Below are 22,861 nucleotides of genomic sequence, written 5' to 3' on the forward strand. Positions count from 1 at the left end.
AAAATGATATGAGTATATGACATCAATACAAAGAGGGTAAAAACTAATGTGATTGGTTGATCTCATGTATCGCATCATTTTGTAAGCATCTGTCTAATAATCTTCCTACTATACCAACTTATTTCACTATAATACATCTTATTTAAATTTAATTAAATTGTTTGACATACTTGAAACAGAAAAATCCAAGTGCAAGTGTTATTTTAAGTAAAAGGCAGAGAAAAATACAACCATTAAATAAATAAAAGGGAGAGAGAGTATGCTATTTCAAGCATATATTTATGATTAAAAGTTTCTTCTTGGTAGCTTTGTATGTTACTTAAAGTTGTATGCTATAAAATAAAGTACGAGTAATAAAGAAACACAAAATCTTGGGTAAAACATCAGCCTTTCCCTTTCTAATACAAACAAATGTAAACGGCATGGAATCTACACTTCTTGTTATTGATAGTTGGAGTTATAAGAATTAAGAAGTTGCAATTACACCTTGATTTAGGTGGTAAAGGCTCTTGTCCTTTGTAAAGAAAAACAGATACTCTCATCTTTTGTAAAGAAAAAAAAATTACAATGTTATACACTGATGGAGTGGTATCATTCCTCCAACGTAGATGGTTTGTTCGCCCACTGTACAAAGGACTTTGTTACATATATAAGTCACGCATCAAATCTGTTTTCAACTTCATAGGGTGGTACCCAAAGATAAGTACTCATTGTTTGAAACTGTCTTTTAAAAAGTGCTCAGTTGAGTCCAAATGACATTGGGGTCAAGGTATTTACCAATCTAGCTAAACTTTTGCTAGTATGTAATACTCGTACATAAATAAAACAATGACTGATAAATCAGTCGTCATTTAAGTAAATAAGTAAATTTTAATGATTAGAATTTCTTTAAAAGCGTGTGTTTGTGGTAAATTTTTTTGCTATACACGGAGAAAAATGTCAAAATAATTGTTCACCATTGGAGCTAACTTCTATTCTGAAAGACAAATTGAGTCTTAAAATGCACTTTTTAAAATTAAGAGTAATTGAACTATGAAAGGTCTCTGCATGCAACAAGAAGGCCTGGTTTTTGTCAAGCATTTTTGTCATTAAGCTATAAACAATATGTGGTAAAACAAAAAAGAACCAACAAAAAATTGATGAAACTGAAGTGACTTCAAAACTTTGAAGGATCAAATGCCAATAAAAAATGCACATAACAGACAAGAGTTTACAATTTGGCATCTCAGCAGTGCCTTTATATAAACGTCTCAAGTGTATGATAAATCAAGTAACCAACAACAAAAAGATAGATATGGAGAACACTCATGTTATAGCCATACCTTATCCAGCACAAGGTCATGTAATTCCTTTAATGGAACTTGGTCAACATTTGGCTAAAAATGGTGTTAAAGTCACCTTTATAAACACAGATTATAATCACAAACTAGTAACAAACACTTGGTCAGAAAAGGGTCTGATGCAAATGGTTTCTATCCCAGATGGGCTCGAGCCATGGGAAGACAGGAGTGACGTCGGTAAGCTGGCTCAATCAATAGTCCAAACGATGCCTGCAAAGCTAGAAGAGCTCATAAACAGGATTAATGAAGAAAATGATGGCAAAGTTACGTGTCTTCTTGCTGATAGTTGCATGGCTTGGGCAATACATGTCGCCCAAAAGATGGGAATCCGACGAGCGTCCTTCTGGTCTGCCTCGGCTGCTACTTTTGCTTCTGCTTTGAGCTTTCAGAAGCTAATCGACGATGAAATTATAAACAAATCTGGTGAGACACTTGTAAAAAAATTTCCTTTAACGTACTATCAATTTACGCTTATGGGCTCTTTTTATTTTTTTGTTTCAGGGGTTCCTTTAAACGACGATATGATTCAATTGTCACCATCAATGCCACCCATAAAACCATCAAACCTTTCATGGGCATGTATTGGTGACTTAGACACTACAAAAATTATCTTTGATGTCACAGTACAGATTGTGAAGGCAGCTTCACTGTCAGAATGGATATTATGCAACTCAAGTGATCATCTTGAGTCTGCAGCATTTAGTCATTTCCCACAGTTGACACCAATTGGTCCACTGTTAGCAAGCAACCGGCTAGCTGAACAAGCAGGCCATTTCTGGCAAGAAGACTCCACCTGTTTGACATGGCTAGACCACCAGGAACCATGCTCAGTCATTTATATTGCTTTTGGGAGCTACACCATCTTTGACCAGACTCAATTTGAAGAATTGGCACTTGGTCTTGAACTAACCAACAAACCATTCTTATGGGTAGTCCGACAAGGTATCTTAAAAGATAAATGAAATCCCATAGGTTTTGTATTACAAAGAGGGACAGTGGTGCGATCAGGATTTTTTGTTTAGGTGGGCTAACTTAGTCAACGGGCCAGTAAGGGAAGTAAATGTATAGGCCTATACGTGACATATAGGCAGTATTTGATAGGAAAAATAAGGTGTGTGAATAAATGGACCCATTTAAAATGACACGTGTCACAACCTTCTCGACACAGTTGGGTTCTTCAGTTGTCAAGTCGGCTCGTCAACCCAAATAATCTTCTTAATACAGTACAATTTAATTATATTTAATACCGATCCACTTGACCAAAACTAACCCACTTGACGTAGCAACTCACCAACCCACTTGACCCGAAAACAACCCATTTGACCTGCCAACCCATTTGAATTGCCAGTCCACCGACCCACTTGACCAAAGAACAACCCTTTGTAATTAATCAGGTTAACCCGGGTTGGGTCTGGGTGAGAGATTCCCAAACTGCCCAACCCGACTGGGGTCAGCCCTGATCGACCTAGGCAGCCTTTCATATCACTAAATATCATAATTTCTTAATTATCATAATCATATAATCACATATTTATATGCCTATACACATACTCAGGTATAACCAAGGAGACTACAGTTACGTACCCAGAGGGTTATATGGACAGGATTCAGAGTCGTGGAAGAATAGTGAGCTGGGCACCACAACAGAAGGTGTTGGCTCACCCTTCAGTTGCTTGTTTCATGAGCCATTGTGGTTGGAACTCAACTTTGGAAGGTGCTAACAACGGGGTTCCATTCATATGTTGGCCGTATTTTGCTGATCAATTTCATAACCAAAGTTACATTTGTGATATTTGGAAGAACGGTGTGGGGTATGACAAGAACAAAGAAGGAATTGTTACGCGAGAAGAGATTAAAAGCAAAGCCAACCAAGTGCTTAGCAACGGAACATACAAAGAAAACGCTTTGGCTCTAAAAGAGAAGGTTATGAGTGATATTAGTAAAGGTGGGAGCTCGAAAAAGAACTTGAGTGATTTCATCAAGTGGATTCATGAAATAAAGGGATTCTGAATGTTAAGATTGTTCAAAACTCTAGAAGAAAGCTTAAATGCAAAGTAGTACTGTTTCGTACCAAACCGATATTGGTAAGTAAAATCCAATACAAGATTTGATACTAATATAGAAATTAAATTAGTCGTACACTCGAACTAGAATTCTTATTAAACGAAATTGTTGTATCATTTCATGTATCGATACTAGTTGTATCAAAAAACCAATTCCATGTGCTATATTTGGTCTCTGGGACCAAAAATGTTTGAAATGAGTAGCCAGGCTATTTGGGTCAACCTTTGATCATCTTATTCTCAAAATTCACATTGCATTATAGTACAATTTAGTACTACAGTACTATTTTTGGTTTTGTGCCTTTAGACAAATTGGGCATGTCCTAGCCCCGGTCCTCGGCTGGTTCAGTTTCAACTTCTGGCTGGATGGAATTCCAGTCTCCTTTTGTTATCATACTTGTAAATACACAGTTTCAACAAACATGCAAGATAACCAAGTTGCCCGGGGTTTCACAGCAAAACCCGGGCCAAGAAATGGCTAAATTGGGCTCAAGAGTAGGCTACACAATTTTGGGCTAGACTTTCAACCGCTTTCTAAAATGGATATTGGATTGGGCTTTGGCTAATTTGCTGATCTACCCCTTTATTTACACACATATTGCCGATTTGGCAGAGACTCTTGCCTTTCTGTCACATTGTTGTTCTAACTAAGATACAAGATATTGTCGACGTGGCAGAGACTCTTGCCTTTTGAGTAGAAATCCGGCCATGTTCACTGGTGCTTGTTTAGAGTAGTATAGCAGTTGAGTAAATTTGTCATTAATCAATTAAAAAAAGAAATACAAGATATTACCCATCAAGGCATGAAACATTTGTTCCAAGTAACACCATATACAAAAATGGTCAAAATAAATGACAATCACTAATCAAATCACACACAGGATCCATCATCACTGTGTGTAAAACCAAAATAAATTTCTTTCTACTCAACTATACATGTAAATTTTTTCAAGATAAATCATCCATACAATTCCAAAGAAAACACAGCAAACATATAGAAATGAAATATAACCAAATACTGCTAATAAGAATCTAAAAGACAAGGGAATAAGCAGCTGGTGAATCTCATAACAAAAACATTCATAAAACTAAAACTAAGTCAATACCAAAATAGTTTCAAAGAAGAAGAAGAGAATTAAAAAACATCTATCTCTAATCAAAATTAAAAAAATATATATATATATAATGTACTAGTAATAAGTAAGTAATAGTAGTAAACAGTAATTAATTACTGTGAGGCTGTACAGATGAAGAAGAGCCGTAAAAATCGACTAGTTTTTGTAAAACGGAAACTTGTGTTTGTAAAAGGAGAATGTAGTCAGCCGTTTCTTGAAACAACTGATCTGCTGCCGATGTAGAAGAAGAAGAGGTCGTCGTGGCGGCGGGGATATCCTGAGCGGGTATAAGGTTCTTTAGAGCTTCAAGTTTGTCGGAAACCGAAGAAGATGTTCTTATTGTTAATGGATGGGTTGGTTTTTTATGATGATGACGTTTACTTGGTCTTGTTTTGTTTTGTGAAGAAGAAGAAGAAGATGATGATTTTGTTGCCGGGAAGTTTTTTAATCTTCTCGGCGTCGACCCCATTATTACCGGAATCAATGAAAGAAAGGAAAATTTTGCAAAATGAGAGAGTGAGAGAGTGAGAGAATAATGAATGAAATGGTCGTGAATTGTGGTGATTGATATATAAAGCAATGAACGGTTTGTGGATTTATTAGTTTTTAATTTAATTATTACCACTTGCTTTGTGCCATATTTACGAACATGCCGTTTTCTTTTTATTGTAACTATTTATTTATTTTTATTTTATTTCATATATTCGTGAAGTACCTAAGAGACATTAGATTTCTAAAACTACATGTTACTTATATTAAAGAAAATAATAATAACACATTGTCACTTTAATTTTATCGGAACGACTTGTTTCTAGTCACCTTCGATTTACCACAAAAAGATGAGTGATATATCTTTAGACTACATTATCTTAGCCATAGTATATTATCACAATGTTAGCGTGTAATTTAAATGAAGTAGTAAAATTCACTCTTCCTTTCAAATTCACTCTTTCTTTAAATTTATTCTCTACTAGAAAATGTTTGGCTAATAGAAAATGTATCTTTGGTAGATTTATTTAGAAACGTGGTTGGACACTTGAATGATGGGGTAGTTCTGTAATTAGGCACAAAACGACAAATGAGTGGTATCTTACTTGACTTTGAAAGATTTATAGCGGGAAGAAAATGGCACCCATCTTCTTCTACTTCTACAAAGCAGCCTGCTCATCTGCAAACAAGCACATGTCAAAGCACCAATTTGGGGTCCATATCATCACTCTCCTTTTTACCAAAATAACCCTTAGTCCCTTACTCCTCTTTTTCTATTTTTTCTCTTTTACCATGTTTTATTTTGTTGTTGATGTTTCAATAATTTAATAAATACATGTCAGAGAAGTGTCCACCCCAATATCTATATCTTTATTTTAACATAAAATTTCAATTTCTACATGAATCATCCTGAAAAGAAAATCAATCCATCCATCAATGGTAACCCTGATATCATACATAGTGCTTTGTAGTGTTTAGAAGGTTTAATTCAATATTTTCATTCTTAAATAAAGATAAAGATAACCCTATCTTATTTTGTTCATGATAAAGTAAATATTGTCATTATGATGATTTAGCATACAAAAAAATCAAAGAAAAAAATTACGAGTAATGTTTTTCCACACTTTGTATGATGTTATGTTTCCGTTTATCGAAGTTACATGGCTTTATTCAGCAACGGCCTTAAAAAATTAAGTGTCCAGATTGATTCGAGAAAAAAATATACTCGGCTTTAGCAAATTCAAATATATAAATTATTGTTTTTAGAATAAGACCTTAAAACAATAATAAAATTATAATATCTATAATTTAACCATTGACTAGTTATTCGAATCAAATATATTTAACATATTATATTTGTACATATATAATGTATGTTGAAGTTTTTAAACTTTTTTGTGCCTAGCAAAAATGTGTCCGAACCGAAAGTCGGTTTGCCCCCTCCAAGCCTCTCGTGGGTTTAATAATTATGCTTAACTTCACTAATAAAAAATATGAGTAACAGATGAAAATTATATATGATGAGCATGAGCTACTAACTAGGCGCGGTTCATTATTGGTTAAATTTGATGAGTCATCGATAGATTTTTTATGAGTTACCCAAGGTTTAATTTTGATTAATAATTTATTTCTATGTCGTGAATTTACGTTTAATTTTGTTATTGATTATCCATTTTTGCCTGTCAAATTATATGTGTAATGTGAGATATGTAAAGGCTCTCGTTACATATTTGTGATATGGCTTCAATTCGAATTCATTGTATTCTTGAAAACGACATGTCATGTTATTCCTTAATTAATAGCTAGCTAGGCATTAGTCACCTCGACTCGTAGCTTTCCATGTGAAGTCGGTGTTTGATTCCACTTGATCCAATACGCCAAAATTGTTAAAACCAACCAACCATATAGATCTTGTGAATTTGCCAAAGTCGTACCTTACCGTTTCACAAAATCACTAGATATTTAATTTGCAAAGAGTACTTAATTAAATGATATATTTCCAAAAACAAAGAGGTGACTCAACAGTATTATTAAGTTAGACGATCGTTTTAAAAACAAAAAATTAAAGACTTTTATATTTTGTAACCTACAATTGATTTTGGACTTTGGGCTAACTACTATTAGTGGTAAGGGTGCCGTCACAAAAAATATTGCCTCTTCTTTGGCTTATATTGGCTCTTTGGTTTTTAAATTGAAAGTTATTGGCAAGTGCTATGGGCTCTTTTGATAAGTAGTATCGGCTATATTTGACCGATTATATTTGACCGATTGTATTGAACATTGGGTGCTTTAATGGCATGTGATTTACCATTTATATTTTATTCCATTGGCTCCTTTTGACAACAAGTGGCTCTACACTCTTCATTTCGGTTAATTTTTGGTTAAAATTGGCAAAGAATTGGTTTGTACACGTGGTAAGATGTTATTTGCTAAAAAAAAGCCAAGAGCCAAAAATCGCCTATGTGCCCCTTATATAATTTGCATTGTAACTCTTGTTCTGCATTTTTTATTATTAATAGTTCAATGATGTAAGTCGAATTATTTATTTTTTTCTATTTGTTTTAATTTATATGTTAATTAACTATTAGACTCTTAAAATTGATATCGTTTAAACATTAAAAAAACCTTAAACCAACATTGTTACGTACTCCCAAAAAGAAAATAATGAATGAATTTGAGGTATTTTGGGTTTCTATATATTGGAAAGGGCAAAAGAGGGAAATGAAGAGTGGTGAAGATAAAGGGGGGCCCTGGGGACAGGAGATAGAGAGGGGGAGCGTGGCTTCCCTAAAGGGGGCATGTGAAATGGGAATGGGCCACAGAGCCAGCCAGCCAGCAGTGTGACTACTATTACTGAAGGGATGAGAGAAAGGGTGCGTAGTGCGCAAAGCGGCGCATGCACATGGGTACGCCACATGCAAAAAATTAAAGAACAGGATTTGTATTGTATATCATCTATACAACCCAACCCCAACATCATGTGACAGACAGTTAAGCACCATCGTTGTACCGCATGTTCTCCACATTCCCTGCAGTTTCTTCTTTCTTTCTTTTGTTTGCTCATACGTACATCCATCTTTTTTTACAACTTTCCAATGCACTATGCACAACTTACTTATACATGATCAATTTGACAGTTAATATTGTTATCAAACATATATATTAAGAATAGCCCACCTTGCTTTCGCCAGCAAAGGCCCATCATCAATACCGTTTGGGTTATCTTAAAACCACATGTTTTAGGCTAGCTGTTACTACTTACATATGTGATACGAAGTGATATGTTTGCTTTTTTTTCTTTTTTTTTAACGCTCAATAAATCCCAGAATCAGATTACGAAATTCGGGTTTATGTCAATTGTCAGGGTAACCCATAGCAAATAACCTCGACCCGGTCCAAACTCTTGGTTTAATAGTCCAGTTGCACCTATCCAAGATAAATCTTTTCAGGTCTAAAAATCAAAATATCATATTCAATCTTAATGAATGTCTCGGTATTCATCCATAGGTCATTGTCATGGCCGCTTAGATGGTGGTCGAAGTGACGGACCGGTCGAGGCCCGATTTTTAAGGGATCCAAATATTTTTTTTTATTTTTAATGTTATATATATTAAAAGTTATGTATTTGTATATGTAGTTAACTAAGTCCACTATAACTTCTAACAAATATTCTAAAATTAAAAACATATAATTTAACTCGCATACAAAAGCTACTTACATACTTTTGTGGATAGTAAAAAGTTTTATTTAGTACGTTATCTCATAACTAGGCAGTTAAGCCGTCGTGACATTGTCACTTGATTGTCTACCTTTTTTTTTACGAAATAAGTAGTCATTTTTCTCATTTATTGTAAACAATACATATATAAATTAGGAGGTATGAGTAATATGTAGTTGTCATGTACCTAAGCTTATATATAAAACTCAGATTTTAGTTTTTTTTATTCATAAAAACATATAGCCTAATCATTTATTCATTATATTATACAAAAAATATTTAAAAAATTAATATGTGATGTGTTTTATACCTAAGTTTAGGTACATTATAATCACATATTCACTTTTCTCATATATTACTTAAAATAAAAAAAATAGCATAGCAGATTGAATCTTATCAGTTTTTTAAGATTTTTTATATTATTTTGAACATATTGAAATTTTATTTATGTTTTATATTTAGATTTGACTTATTTAAGCATAATTTTAGATTGTTAATTTTAAAATTCAGATTTAATTAATAAATTATTACTCGTCTCACAGATTAATTTTTGATTGTTAGTTTATTTAATATAATTTATTACACTTAGCTTAAGAGCCCCTTTTTTTTTTCTTCTCGAACTAAGTCCATAAATCCTAAAAGACTAACATTGTTCATTTTCATGTGATATGTTTGCTAGCTTTGATGTATATAACTATAAATCTATATCTATGTGGACAAAAATCTACATTTACTTATCACTCGCCCATTCCATATTATGTTTTCCCACAAAATAGGATACTGCGCGTTGTTATTATATTGTTACTCACTCAATTTGCATTTCTCAAATACTTTTTGTCTGTAAATACTACATACCTTATTTCATCCATAAATCGATTTGATTCCTTATGAGTTTTTAAGGCTTTTCTCTAATTATTCTAAATTAGTAAAAGTAATGGTAACAATAAAATGATTTAACTACGTTATAAGGATGTATGTCTAGCCTAATATCGAGTATAGTAATTAAGCTTGATTGATTGATTAATTTTAATACAATTGGACTAGTGTTCTCAATTATATACGAGAAAGGAAAACGATTTGGCTCAAAAATAAAGGTAGAGATGGCGGGAATGGTTGGAGCCAATGGATCACTGATCCCGGTTAATTCTGTTGATCCCTTGTTTTTGCTTTCGTTTTTTTTCTTTTTGTGTATAAATAGTGTATAAATTGGTGCCGGAAGAGTACATTTAAATGCCTACGATTTGTGTCTATAGTTTGCATGTTTCTTTATGAGAAACTCATGGACTAAACATGTAATTGTCCTCCACTATTTTGTCACAAAATATCCGTGCCTTGGGAAGAACACTTAAAAAAGAAAAACTAGAAAGGACCACCTACCTTTGATTTTGTGTAATTTACGTATGTTAAAAATGACATTATATGGAACTAGTTACCTCACTTTTGTTTGGTCTATAACATAAAATCCAAACTTTTATGGTTGTGGTCATTTTTGGTAGGCGTTTTGTTGAATGGCTTGAAATATATGTCTGTTCGGTGGAGGTTTTGGGTGTGAATGTAAATTTCAGGTTTGCAAGTAAAAGCGAAATAAGTATTCAATCTTGTGCTCACTATGAGTAGGATAATGGAAGGTAAAGATACTACTCCGTAAAATACATATAGTCTTGTCCCTATCCGGGTAAAAATATTGTTTTTAAGATATCTAGTCAATGACGGACCAAGAAATCAAGAATGACGCATGTGAATCGCATGAATTTTTTTGCATTAGACAAATTTCATAAACATTTTAAATTTTTTAAAACATATTAGATTTAAAAGACAATGCATATGGGCAAACACTTAATAAACATGGTGATATTTAGTTAAGGATCCACTCATCTACACTACATCCAGCCAAAATTTTGAATGTGTAAGAGAAATTGAATTAAGGTTTGGAATATCTCAAAAGTGGCCTACAAATTAATACTGTAATATGTTGCAAAAGACAACTTTATTTCAGAAATTGAAATAAAATAAAAGTGTAATGATTTTGTTTTATATAATAGATAAATTTACTAAAAACCTTTAGATAAATTTCGTACGTGGACCTCTTTAAATTTACATTCGCAAACCTAATCATAGATATAGTGCATACAACTCAGATTAAATAATTTGAATGTTTCTATGTTAATTATAACCCGCCTAAGATAATAGTGTTACTCAATTTTATAAGGTTTATCTGACAGATGTTTTTGAGGAAAATATGTTGAACCAAATCTTTTATACAGTTGTTATACTTAATCACATAAATTGATATAATGTATGACTAACAAAGATTGGCATATATAGAAGTCAAAAATCATTCAAACATTTACATTAGAGAAAAATGTCTGAGAATATAATTTATACACCGTATGTTTTGTAAGGATCTAAACCATTGAATAAAGTAACTTAAGTATATAAATTAAGCAAGTTGGTTGACTTAAAAGTAACTTTGAATTTCAGTGGCATCGCTCGTGAGGACAGGGCAGGGCAGGGGTAGCTAAAAACACGTGATTATATACGGCGCAATCAAATAAAAGTATAAAACTTTGATGACAACAACGTTGTTTTATTTATCTTCTTCTATTGTATCCATCTACGCCTAGCTTACCAACGACAGTCACTTCACTAAGTAATCTAATTTTATATTGTACTATGAGTACTTTTCTAAACGGCTAAACCATAAATATATCAAGTCATTTGATTTGATGTTACACTCCAACGTACACTTTCCTAAATTTTAAGGTATATTGGTCATAGTTACAATTTAAAAATTACACAAAACATACTTATTGATATCAAAAACTTACAGTTATAGGTATGGTCAGTATAAGTTTCTGACAACGATGGGTATATCTCTATTAATTATTAAATTGTAAGGGTGACCAGTGTAGTTTCAAACAAATTTCAGATTTGTTTTGTGTAATTTAACTTAAATTTTATTCTTGAGTAATTATTTATTATATCTTTTTATACGCTAGTTGATTATCTATAGCGCCGAGAAAGGAAAATTGGGTGCTCCCTCCTCCCATACTACTTGAAGGTGATAATGAAAATAATCTTTCTTACAAACTCTATATTAGAGCGATGGTTATGAGTATCACATTGTAGTTTTGTTACAACACATATTAAGAAATCAATCAACAGGTCATCATATTTTGTTTTGTATGTTTATTTTTAAAAAAAAAATAAAAAAGACAGAGGAAGATCGGGCTTTTACAAAACTATGAAAGTTAACATAACTCGTAATAATGATTTGACAATGTATAGATATTGAGAAATAATAATGGTACCATTAATTTTATTCATCTACTATAATGTACTGGGTATACTACAAACTAGTAATGCTTATGTCTGGTAAATCTATCGTTTTTAGTGGTACTAATAACTTCCCATAGATATTACATTTATAAGGGGGGAGGGAGCCGGAGCGAGATGGAGGAGAGAGTTGGCGGCGAGCTCGCCAGATGGAGCGAGCTTCAGTTGCCGGTGAGGAAGCTGGGCGCGAGATGGAGGCGGCGAGTATGTATCTCGCGGAGAGTTGGAGAAGACAGAGACCATTTGTGAAACTTTTCAAACGGTCATTTGACCGTTAAAGGGACTGTCGGTGCAAATTAAGACGCTCTAGGGACCATTTGTGACAAGTCTGGCAAACTTTTTTTTTTTTTTAAATTTCTATATAAAGGGTCGAACCTATTACACCAAAATCACAACCAAACACCATTTTTACTCTATATTTCTCATTTCAAACACAAATATTAACATATTTTCATCATATGGATCCATCATCTTCATCATCTTCATCATCGTCGTCGTCCGAAGCAATTTCTTCGGCTTCGGAATTTTCAATTCCTTTGCCGTTTCCAAATTTATCCACGGGTAGTAGCCTACCTTTTTTGCAAAGTGTTCTTGACGCGGTTGAAGACGACACGGCAAGCTCAACCGAAACCCGCGCCTACATCGAGCGGTTTCGGGAACGAGCTCACGAAACGCTTATGCGTGACTACTTTGTTGAAAACCCAAAGTTTGACCCGGTTTGGTTTCGTGAAAGATTTCGAATGAGTCAAAGGTTGTTTTTGAATATTGTTGCTGATATTGAGCAACGGTTCGTTTACTTTCAACAACGTATAGATCGGTCGGGGAGAAAGAGTTTAGCTGCCATACAAAATTGCACATCCGCGGTGGAACAGCTCGGAACGGGCAACCCTCCAGATAACTTTGATGACTACTTGTGCATGGCAGCAAGAACTTCTCGCGAAAGTCTTGATCATTTTTGCAGCGCAGTCATCGAGTTATATCGTGACGAGTACTTACGTAGGCCGACTAGTCATGATGTTGCCCGGTTGTACGAAGCGCATGAACGGAGACACAAGATTCCGGGAATGCTAGGAAGTCTTGATTGTACGCATTTTGTTTGGAGAAATTGTCCCAAAGCGTTGAAGGGACAATACAAGAGAGGTGATCATCCATACCCAACAGTTACGCTTGAAGCTGTTGCTTCACAAGACTTGTGGATTTGGCATGCTTTTTTTGGTCCTCCAGGGTCGCTCAACGATATCAATGTCTTGATGCAATCGACTTTGTATATGAGGGAGCGAAATTCGACGGCTCCTGACTCGTCTTTTACCGTAAACGACTGTCGTTATAAACGGGGATACTATCTTACCGATGGAATCTATCCTAGGTGGGCAACTCATGTCAAGGTAATGCCATATCCGACTGAAACAAATGACAAGAAGTTCAAGAAAGTTCAAGAATCGGCAAGAAAGGATGTGGAGCGAGCGTTTGGTGTTTTGAAAGGAAAATGGGGGATTTTGAATCGGCCATTGCGAGCGATGACGGTCGACAAGATTACTAACATTGTGCACGCGTGTATTATATTGCACAACATGATTATAAAGGATGATGGAAGGGCAATATCACCGGTTCGTATTGTGGATAGGGGAGTTCAAGTGGTTTATAACCACGATGCTGTGGATGAGATAGAAGATGAAGAAGTTCATCATCGTCTTCGATATGATCTTACAGAGCACGTTGGGAGAACAAAATTTATCCCACCTCGACGACCCGGCGGCTCAACCAACACCGATTGCCGATTTATTTATTTAGTTTTTTATATTTCGTAATAAAATGTATGTGGTTTTATGTTATTTTATGTTTTGTATCTTTAAATTTTTAATATCTAAATGAAATGTATGTGTTTTCCTTATATATTTGATTAGTTTATATTAAAAAGGGTTAGTTATATAAAGTTTATAAAGTTAAGGATAAATTATTGAAATGTGAAGAAAAGGTTGGGAGTTTCGGATGCCACTAAAAAAAGGTTGAAAAAATATTGGAGGGTTGAAATGAGGTGGAGTAATTTGATTGGATAAAATTGAGGGTTGAGAGGGTTGAGCTCTCCGGCTCCCTCCCCCTAAGTAGAAATAACAAAAACAGTAAGTACAAAATAGTGGTATATATTGAGGGACCAAGAACAAAAAAGTGATAAAAGAAAGAGAGATAGTCAGAGGACCAAAGTTGAAGTGAAAATTGATAAATTGGGTCACTTTTTGGGTCAGGTTTGTGTCCGGTTTAGGCGGGAGTCCATGTGCCGTGCCGTGCCGTGCCATGCCACAAGAAGGGTGGTGGTGGTTTCACCTTTATTCCCTTTGTTTTCTGGTCGGTTGAGCCCACTTTCATGAGACCCGTTTTAGATTTCAATCACTTACATATTCCTTGTACCTTGTTGCTTATGTGTTTGTACGTTATTTTGGCTACTTCCTGCTGCTTTCTTCCTCTATATTTTCTTCTACGAGTAATGATAAACACATGGCAAAAAATCTAGTAGTCACACATGGATTTCATTAGATCTCTCCTAATCTTGACCATTTGATCTGTCCTCTATCAGCACCCGTTTTTACTCTATTATAACTATAACTATTTATCTACACAAATCGAAAGCATATGCAAGAAATTCATATGTATCAAACATGGAATGTATTAGGTCCATTTTCAGGTTGATATATTAGACCTATGTATCACAACTCTTAAATAGTCCCAAGTTGAGCTCAATGTGTACTTATGTATGTTAATATTATTCTATTCATATTTAGATTTTGATAAGTTGGAAATGAAACTGATTGACTTGTCAAACCAGTTTTCTGAATGATTGTGAGTTTGCAACATTAAAAACTAGTTTTTTTCTTCTTTTTTTTTGTCATCTCGCTTTTGTAATGATGTGACAAACTCGCAAACATAACGATGTGTAAGACCCAATTCATATGCTCGGCTAAAACATACCGGTCGTTATGAACTTGACATGGAGTCATGGATGATATACGTATATGTTTTGAGTTAAACTTGTGCCACATGACTCAACCATCTGAAATTTAAGTTCTAAATAACCACTTAAAGTATCACTACCCATCTTTCGACAAGATAGGGTATTGTTGTTGGAATAACACGAGTCCTAGAAAGCCTAGTACTAATCTGTCCAACTATTGTTACAGCGACAAAATTGTACTCCTGTATCGCAATGATTGATGTATACACGATAAGTACCTACTCTTGTGGTGTTATTGCTAACTATCACCATCATAAAAAGTAATCCAAATTAGCTAGAACGACTTATAAAAAGGTATTTTTGTTCATTCATACAAAGCGTAACAACCTGAATCTCGTTTATGATGTTCAGTTGCTAACAAGAAACAATGATTATGTTACAGAAGTACGGAAGCAATATTCGAGACTTTTTTTTTTTCTTTTTGGTCAAGAGCATAGGTAATCTAGATTCAAGCATTTCATTTTTTGAGAGCTGAATACCAATGCCTCTAAAAACATCTGGGCTAAGTTATAAATAATTGAAAAGAACTTCACTAATGTACATTGCTCAATCCTGGGGTCAACAACATCTCTTGTAATTAACACCAAACAAGAGAAGCTGAAATCGCCAATTGGTTCTCCTGGAAACATTAGATGTAATGTTCATAGTTGGTGCGCGAAGGTAAGCTTTCTGGAACGATAGGTTCGCCAGTAAAAGGGTCAAACTTATAAGGTTGACCAGTAAAAGGGTCAAATCTCATTTGGGGGCGAGTAGCTTGACGATCACCTGATGGTGCAAGGTCAAGTTCTGAACCAGCTTTTGCATAGGCTAAAGAAGAGGCTGGTATTCGGTAAGGATCTTGTCCGGGTTTTGGATATGGTGCTGAAGATGAACCATGTATTTGTTGTGAAGGGTTGGGACTCATCTCCTCTATGTTTCCATAAGCTGGAGGAAGATGCGAATTCACTAAATATCGACTGTATGGAGCAGTAGTAGAATAAGAAGAACCAGGTAATTCGTGCAAGTTTAGGGGACTTCGTTCCTCTGTTCTTAGAGCAGCTGCGTGACTTGACAGACGATATTCTGGATACAGTGAAGAATATCGAGCTGCAAAACTGTCCATCCTGCAGTAAACACAATAGAATGAATAATATTTCTAACCAAGATTTAAAACTTCATTTATCAACATGTTCATTTTATATGCCATATACTATACAACTGAATTGTGTTATATTAAAAAAACAAACCTAGGCACACTTGGATCAGCATGCAAGGCAAGAGAATTGACGGTTGTAATATGCAGCCTACTAGAGAGTCCTGCTGAGTCCGTGACATTAATGTCCCTTGCTCTGGACATGCTCAAAGGTAGTTGATTTAATCCAAGTTTATCCACCTGGTACTGTTCACAAAATGAAATCATTAGAGCCATAAAACTATAACTTGATCAGTAACCATGAAGACAATATTCATACCTTAGAAATTAATCCCGTGAGATATGCTCCTTTGTTGTGCTGTTCTGACCCTGATAACATGAACTGCAGAGAGAGACAGACATAGCATGATCAGTTTATCATGAACTAATAGAAAATTACATATTAGTACTTCGAAGTTTTACGGGGATTCAATTGATCACGCATTATTAACCTGGTCAAGAACTAATATAGCATTAGATTCAGGTAGTTTCGCCAGATTAGCTAGGGATTCAACTTCGATCTGGCAATGAACAAATAAACATATCATAAGTATGAGTAGCCTTCTTAGCCTATAAAACATCCAACTTAAAAAAAGAAAAAAAGAAAAGAAGATGGAATTAATAGACAATCATGGGCTGCCAGATGTTTACAAATGTGAACACATACATCATATCGAGTAGCTATACCCAGCCGCAAAATCCGAAGTAGCCGTTCTCTGACAGCTACTGGTAACATTAGAACAGCAGCTTCATGGGGATCAGCACCCACAGGCTCCTAAAGTGAGAAAAAGATAGCATATTAGCAGCATAGCCATGAGTCTATGACTGAAGAGATGCAAGTGATATAGCCAAAAGAAGATGAGAAAAAGAATAGGATTTCTGAGCTTTAGAAGCATAGATTTCAAAATTTTCATATAGCAAATGAATGTATTTGCTATTTGCCACGCACATAATAACAATTTTAACTTTTATTTTTCCACTTTTGAAATAATGTTGTAAGTTAACTGAAAAAAAAAAGAAAAAAAAATCTTTATTGGACACAATATTCTGAAGATTCATAAAACTTAGAACATATAGTTTCAGAAATTTATAGACATTGTAGTGTAAATACTTTTTATATATTACATATAATAAAAGTGAGTGTGGTTGATAATAATTAGAGTGTGGTTGATAATAATTAATGAACATATTAGTTGAAAAGGTAAATGAGGCCCACTCATGAACTTGTGGTAGTTTGTCGGAGTAAAGATGTAACGTAAGTGTTAGCAAGCAAATAAACCTTTTGCAATATCTCTACATGGCCATTGAAGGAGTTTGAAACTGGCTGGTGAGCTTGAGGCTGATATTTATTAAAAATCTCATGAGGCTGAGCGCTTTGGGGGTCTTCATGAGCCCTTTTCCTTTTCTTGTCCATTGGCCTTGCAACTTCAACCTAATAACATATACGTAAGTTCAATAATTCCATCTCAGGCCTATACGTTTCCTGTTGTGAATAAAGAATTGAAAACCTTAAGGTAGTTCTTAATACCTGTATTTTAAATGATGAGCCGGCTTTTGGCCCTTGGACCATCTTTTCATTTAGTTGCTCTATGGCCTTATCAAGGTGCTACATGTGGAAGCAAAGTGAGAAATTAATATAACAGCAGAAAGAAAAGCCACAAATGTGAGAGATTAAAATACATCTGATTAAGTCTTGCCACTTACTGATCGCTGAGTGAAATGAACAAATCCGACTGAAGAAGAGCCCTTACTGTGCACCACCACTTTTTCTATCTGAAATAGGAGCGTAACCATTAAATCTACATTGTATGTATGTATATATGTAAATGAAAGACGCAACATATAAGCAGCAGCATTTCTAACCATTCCAAAGGGCGCAAAAAGTAACTTCAAGTAGTTTTCATCAGTGCTGGAGGGCAAGTTTTTGATAAACGCTATTTTAATCTGGAAATCAAAATTGAATGTATAGATGCACAAACAGGTAACCCAAAATAACCATGCATGTTAAAATAGAAAGATGTTCACCACTTCACCTTAGCAAGTTCATCTGGATCAACTCCAGCATCCTCCTCGGCCCACTTTACAGTTGGATGCAAAGTAGCACCAAGAACAAAACCTGGCCTAGAGCCCGCCCTAAATGCCCGTGCTGCAGCCTGGAAATTAGATATAGATATAACAATACTCAATTTGCAAAAAATGACTACGTAAAGGGACACAAGTTTATACGTGTGAAAAAAGTTTAATACTGCTACCAAAATTATTAAAGGTTTCAACAAAAATCTCTTTTATGGGTTTCAAAAGTTTCATATTTTTATCACACGACTTTAATCTGAATTTTCAGTTGTTAAAACATGATAACAAGGATAAACCAAAGACTTACAGCATGAGAAGAGAACTTAATGAAACCAAACCCACGATTCTTGAAATTTTTATTAAGAGCACTGTCACTAGCACTTTGAGGCTGTGCAAGATCAATGGAAACAATGTCCGGAAACACCTATACCATCAAGAAACAGTTGGAAAATAAACTTAATGATCATAAAACATATATAGTTAATTAAATAATGAAGAACGATAATTTATATAAACAAGGCTAGTTATCAGCAAATACATGTTTACCTGTCGGACAACCTTACTAAAGTCATCAGCACTCCACCCTAAACCAAAAAGAGTACTAAAGTAAAGGGAACTGAAAGACTATAACTACGCAAATTAACTGTATTGAGAAGAGATTGTAATGAACCTTTGTTAAGATTTCCCAGAAACAGTGTATCCTGTGCAGCTGATGGGAGAACACCAATCTTTTTCCCTTCAAGCTGAAACATATAGGCCGAAATAGTTCACTTATTCCTTCTTAAATTTAGTTATGTTGTCCTAATCAACAGTTATTAGCACTGATGACTTAGAAATAAGAGTATCTATGATGTCTATAGAAGCGTATAGCACTCACTCCAGAAGATCAACTTACTCAATTTAGTCTTGGTGTTTTTCAGAAAGTTCAGAAAAATACAACGGTTTTTAAAAGCTAAAGGCAAGTACACAATTGTTACGCTTTAATACTCCCTTCCTCCCAAATTAATGAGCTCTTTGAATTTTCAGTCCATGTAAGGCAACGAGCTTTTTGAATTTTCAACATATCATTATAGATCTTTTGTTCATAGATTTGCGTTTTGGTGCATTTAATATGAATTTAACAACAATTTGGCATATTTGGTTTGAAAGCTTATGCTTTATAGAAGTCAATTTCATCTATTGAAAGTTGAAACACCTGTAGTTCAAGACCTATTGCTGCGTTTCACATGAGATACATCACTAACGTATATTTGTTCAAATGAGACACGGCTAATAGAAGTCCAGGTACAATGTGTATTTTTAATAATTTTTTTCTGTAAAAACTATGTCAATGATGACTTCTGATGAGTGCCACATAAACCAAATACAGATCAATTCTAAATAGCAGGCTGATGTCTGTACGACAGGGGAATATCCTTCAGTCACCAGCTCGAAACTAAGAAAAATCTTTTCAAGACATACATGGGACCAACATTGGTATAACTTCTTATGTTGCGTACATTGTATAGAACAAAAACTGACTCATGTGCTAACATTAACATGAAAAACATGTTAACGTACTAATGTTAACATGAGCAACAGATTATTTTTTTTTCTTTTGGTAGAATCTCATAGAAATAAGTTTCATTTAACTACTAACAATTAAATTAGTAGAGATTATTCGTTACCATAGTTTCATTTAACTCCTTCACAGCTTTGTCAGCGGCCTCTTTTGTTGTAAAGCGTACAAAGCCAAACCCCTACGTAATTATGCACATAAACACATAAGTGAGCTTTGAAATGATTGAAACGAGGTTTCATTAAGCCGGCGCTTCGCGATATAAACATCTTTTTGGCACCAAAATAATTCATCTCCAATGTATTGCACCAAATTCTTGCACCAAATAGTTTTTTGAACATCTTATATAAAAATACTTAGAATTATACATTAACTTTTTGCATTAAATTATTTTGTTCAACAACACACTTAGCTGTTTCAAAATTGATTTATATATTGGTTAACCATTACAGTAAGTTTTTAACAAAACTTATAACTGATTGTTGAAAATTTTTATTATGGTACAGTTATTGAAGATCTCAATGAATCTGTTTTAATTAAGTAGTTTTTATAAATTAATCTTTAGTTTTAGGTTAATTGTTTAATAGATGAGTGAATAATGGTAATTTGGTATAATGAATAGCGTTGCATTGAATTTGGTGCAATATGGTGACTCGTATAGTGTCGCACCAAAAGTTTACACCAATTTAGCGTCTTGATTGAAGGAATTTTGCACCAAAATTTGTATCTTTTTAAGATGCCCATAATATAAATATTGTTTACTCCAAATCTACTATTAGAAAACATTTTTCATGATAACTTGAACAATTCACTTATATAGTTATATTGTTTATACTAACATAAAACTATTTATCATGTATTGTTTACTTCAAAAGATGATAACAAATTTATATTATAAAACCATATGAAACTTTTTCAAAACCCAAAACCAACTTACCAGTAATAAGATGACTTTCATGCAATTGTTATAATTTCTAATAAATTGTGGGTTATTGTATCAATTTCAGGAGAAACACCATTCACTTGGTGATGTTGTTCAATAATTGATATAACAGATAATAATAATAAGACATGATACTAATAGGCATACCATTGCAGAACATAAAATTTAATCACCCAAAACACACCTTTAGGCTGCCTTGATTATCCTTTATCAACCGCATATCCATAATTTCTCCACAAGTTGAGAACACCTAAAAAAGACATAGACAGATTGACGTTAGTTTGACACATCCAAAAAATCACATGCAACAAATCTCGCGTACAAAACTAATCCAGGTTGATTAACATGAGCTAATGGCTAACCTTGCGAATCTTTTCTTCAGTGAGAGTTCGAGCCAAACCCCCAAGGAAAACCTCCACACCTTTGATTCCATTCTCTTTTAAACCCAAAAAAAATAAAATAAAAAATCCACCTCGTTAGTTATCAAACATAAAATCTTTGAGAAAAATATACCCGTGCATGCATTCACCCTCTCAACTACAAACTCTCTTTATTCTAAATAATCTACATCTCCCTTTAATAAATATAAAAAAGAACACGCTTTTTTTATACAGGGTGTTCGGGATTGCTCATTTAGGTGATTTCCTGCTTATTGCTTATTTTTTACATCATATAAGCAATAACAAACACTTTCTGAAAAACTACTTATTTGCTTATTTTATAAGGAATAATCATACTCAGCAACCCCCCCCCCCCCCCGAACTCTCGCAGACTACGGTTCGCCTCCATCAATCAATCTAGAATACTAACATGTTTTGTTTCTACTAAATTAGCTGAGCAGTATACTAATTTCAGCTTCCAATCAAAACAGCTTCTAATAAAGACTTAGCTCCAATAAGCTAACTACTAAAATGATTAAAAAGAAAAAAAACTTACGGAAATCGGTTGAATTATGATCGACTGAATGGCTCATCTGCAATCATTAACAAATCAAATCCAATTAAAAACTAACACCCACATTCATATTACAAAAACCCACCAAAAATAACCTATCTTTAAGTGAAACCATCAAATAAATTACAATCTTAATTATGATTAATTACCTGAAAATGCGATTATTGGAGAAGACTGCAAGATTGGTCACCGTGCAAGTATAGGTATAGGTATAGGAATATGTATGTATGGGTATGAGTGAATCAAGTATAGATATATATCTATATATCTGTATTATGTAATCTGGGGTATTGGTAATGGTGTATCGATTGGTTAGGGTTCTTGATTTCAGTACTTTCTCCCCCTTTTCTGTTTCGGGTTTGGTCTGCCAATTTATTACGATATGATTTTTCTTATAAGTCAATATCATAAGAAGGCAAGTCTCGTTTTAACAATTTTATACGACTATACGAGTAGTTTGTTGTATTTTCTTATTTAACCAGATCCATTCCAAAAAGGCAAAAAGTATTTAATTCAATACATTTACACAATACATAAATAATTTGAGTCTTTCATACAATTAAAGTTTTATCTTGTTTTTTCGGACGGTTTAGTTGAGAGTTTTTTTTTCTACTAGGTGTTAAGGGTGAAGGACTCTCTAGCGCGGACATAATTAAAACAACGTAAACTAGATCCCCTCTGGCGAGCAAATGATCCACATTTTTCAAAAATAAATAAATAAATAACATATTTCATTAATATATAAATTGAAACTACATTATATTAAAATCATTATATTAATAAAAAAAAGGTACATACTAATGATAAATCTAAACTATGATAGACCCAAACGAACTCGGATGGCATGTTTATAGGGGTTTTTTTTTGTCATTTGATTGTTGTTGTATGAATTATTGATCAAATAGATGCTTGTGATTAGTTAAGACTTTAATGCTGGTAGTTGTTCAATAACATTCAATGTTTACTATATAATTTTTGGTATGTTACAGTTATCTTTTTGATCATTTAATTATTGTTGTAGGCATTCTTCATCAAATTTATGTTTGTGGTTGGGTGAAACTTTAATATTACTAGTTGTTCAATAACATTCAATG

General features: G+C 33.9%; 3 protein-coding genes across 4 annotated transcripts; 2 read left to right on the forward strand and 1 right to left on the reverse strand.

The window, feature by feature from the left end:
* Window positions 1-1,294: 1,294 nt before the first annotated feature.
* LOC122605432 (UDP-glycosyltransferase 83A1-like) lies at window positions 1,295-3,413 on the forward strand. Its single transcript, XM_043778385.1, has 3 exons — window positions 1,295-1,763; window positions 1,842-2,282; window positions 2,896-3,413. Exons 1-3 carry the CDS (start codon window positions 1,295-1,297, stop codon window positions 3,348-3,350), a joined length of 1,365 nt encoding a protein of 454 aa, XP_043634320.1. The 3' UTR covers window positions 3,351-3,413.
* A 9,325-nt stretch (window positions 3,414-12,738) lies between these two features.
* LOC122604729 (protein ALP1-like) lies at window positions 12,739-14,427 on the forward strand. The gene is made up of 2 exons (XM_043777598.1): window positions 12,739-13,776; window positions 14,305-14,427. The coding sequence occupies exons 1-2, from the start codon at window positions 12,739-12,741 to the stop codon at window positions 14,425-14,427; spliced, it is 1,161 nt and encodes a 386-aa protein (XP_043633533.1).
* Window positions 14,428-15,352: 925 nt separating this feature from the next.
* On the reverse strand, window positions 15,353-22,161 carry LOC122603211. 2 transcript variants are annotated; one of them, XM_043775853.1, is made up of 18 exons: window positions 21,917-22,161; window positions 21,750-21,786; window positions 21,176-21,249; window positions 20,998-21,063; window positions 19,980-20,051; window positions 18,983-19,055; window positions 18,859-18,896; window positions 18,620-18,736; window positions 18,273-18,392; window positions 18,103-18,183; window positions 17,944-18,012; window positions 17,768-17,845; window positions 17,519-17,671; window positions 16,907-17,014; window positions 16,692-16,760; window positions 16,520-16,582; window positions 16,295-16,446; window positions 15,353-16,171 (listed from the first exon to the last, which is right to left on the reverse strand). In XM_043775853.1, exons 2-18 carry the CDS (start codon window positions 21,784-21,786, stop codon window positions 15,697-15,699), a joined length of 1,845 nt encoding a protein of 614 aa, XP_043631788.1. In that variant the 5' UTR covers window positions 21,917-22,161; the 3' UTR covers window positions 15,353-15,696. The 2 variants fall into 2 exon arrangements, with proteins under 2 accessions (XP_043631788.1, XP_043631789.1); XM_043775854.1 differs by lacking the exon at window positions 19,980-20,051.
* Window positions 22,162-22,861: the final 700 nt, after the last annotated feature.

Source organism: Erigeron canadensis, chromosome 6 (genome assembly GCF_010389155.1).
Source record: "Erigeron canadensis isolate Cc75 chromosome 6, C_canadensis_v1, whole genome shotgun sequence".
Lineage (NCBI taxonomy): Eukaryota > Viridiplantae > Streptophyta > Magnoliopsida > Asterales > Asteraceae > Erigeron > Erigeron canadensis.

Coding starts and splice junctions, on each gene's coding strand:
- LOC122605432 (XM_043778385.1), top strand. CDS start 1,295: ATGGAGAACACTCATGTTATAGCCATACCTTATCCAGCACAAGGTCAT. Junction 1,764..1,841: donor TGAAATTATAAACAAATCTG/GTGAGACACTTG, acceptor TTTTTGTTTCAG/GGGTTCCTTTAAACGACGAT. Junction 2,283..2,895: donor CTTATGGGTAGTCCGACAAG/GTATCTTAAAAG, acceptor ACACATACTCAG/GTATAACCAAGGAGACTACA.
- LOC122604729 (XM_043777598.1), top strand. CDS start 12,739: ATGCGTGACTACTTTGTTGAAAACCCAAAGTTTGACCCGGTTTGGTTT. Junction 13,777..14,304: donor GATATGATCTTACAGAGCAC/GTTGGGAGAACA, acceptor TTTTTGGGTCAG/GTTTGTGTCCGGTTTAGGCG.
- LOC122603211 (XM_043775853.1), bottom strand. CDS start 21,786: ATGAGCCATTCAGTCGATCATAATTCAACCGATTTCC. Junction 20,052..20,997: donor ATAATCAAGGCAGCCTAAAG/GTGTGTTTTGGG, acceptor ATAATTACGTAG/GGGTTTGGCTTTGTACGCTT. Junction 17,846..17,943: donor TTCATTTCACTCAGCGATCA/GTAAGTGGCAAG, acceptor TTCCACATGTAG/CACCTTGATAAGGCCATAGA.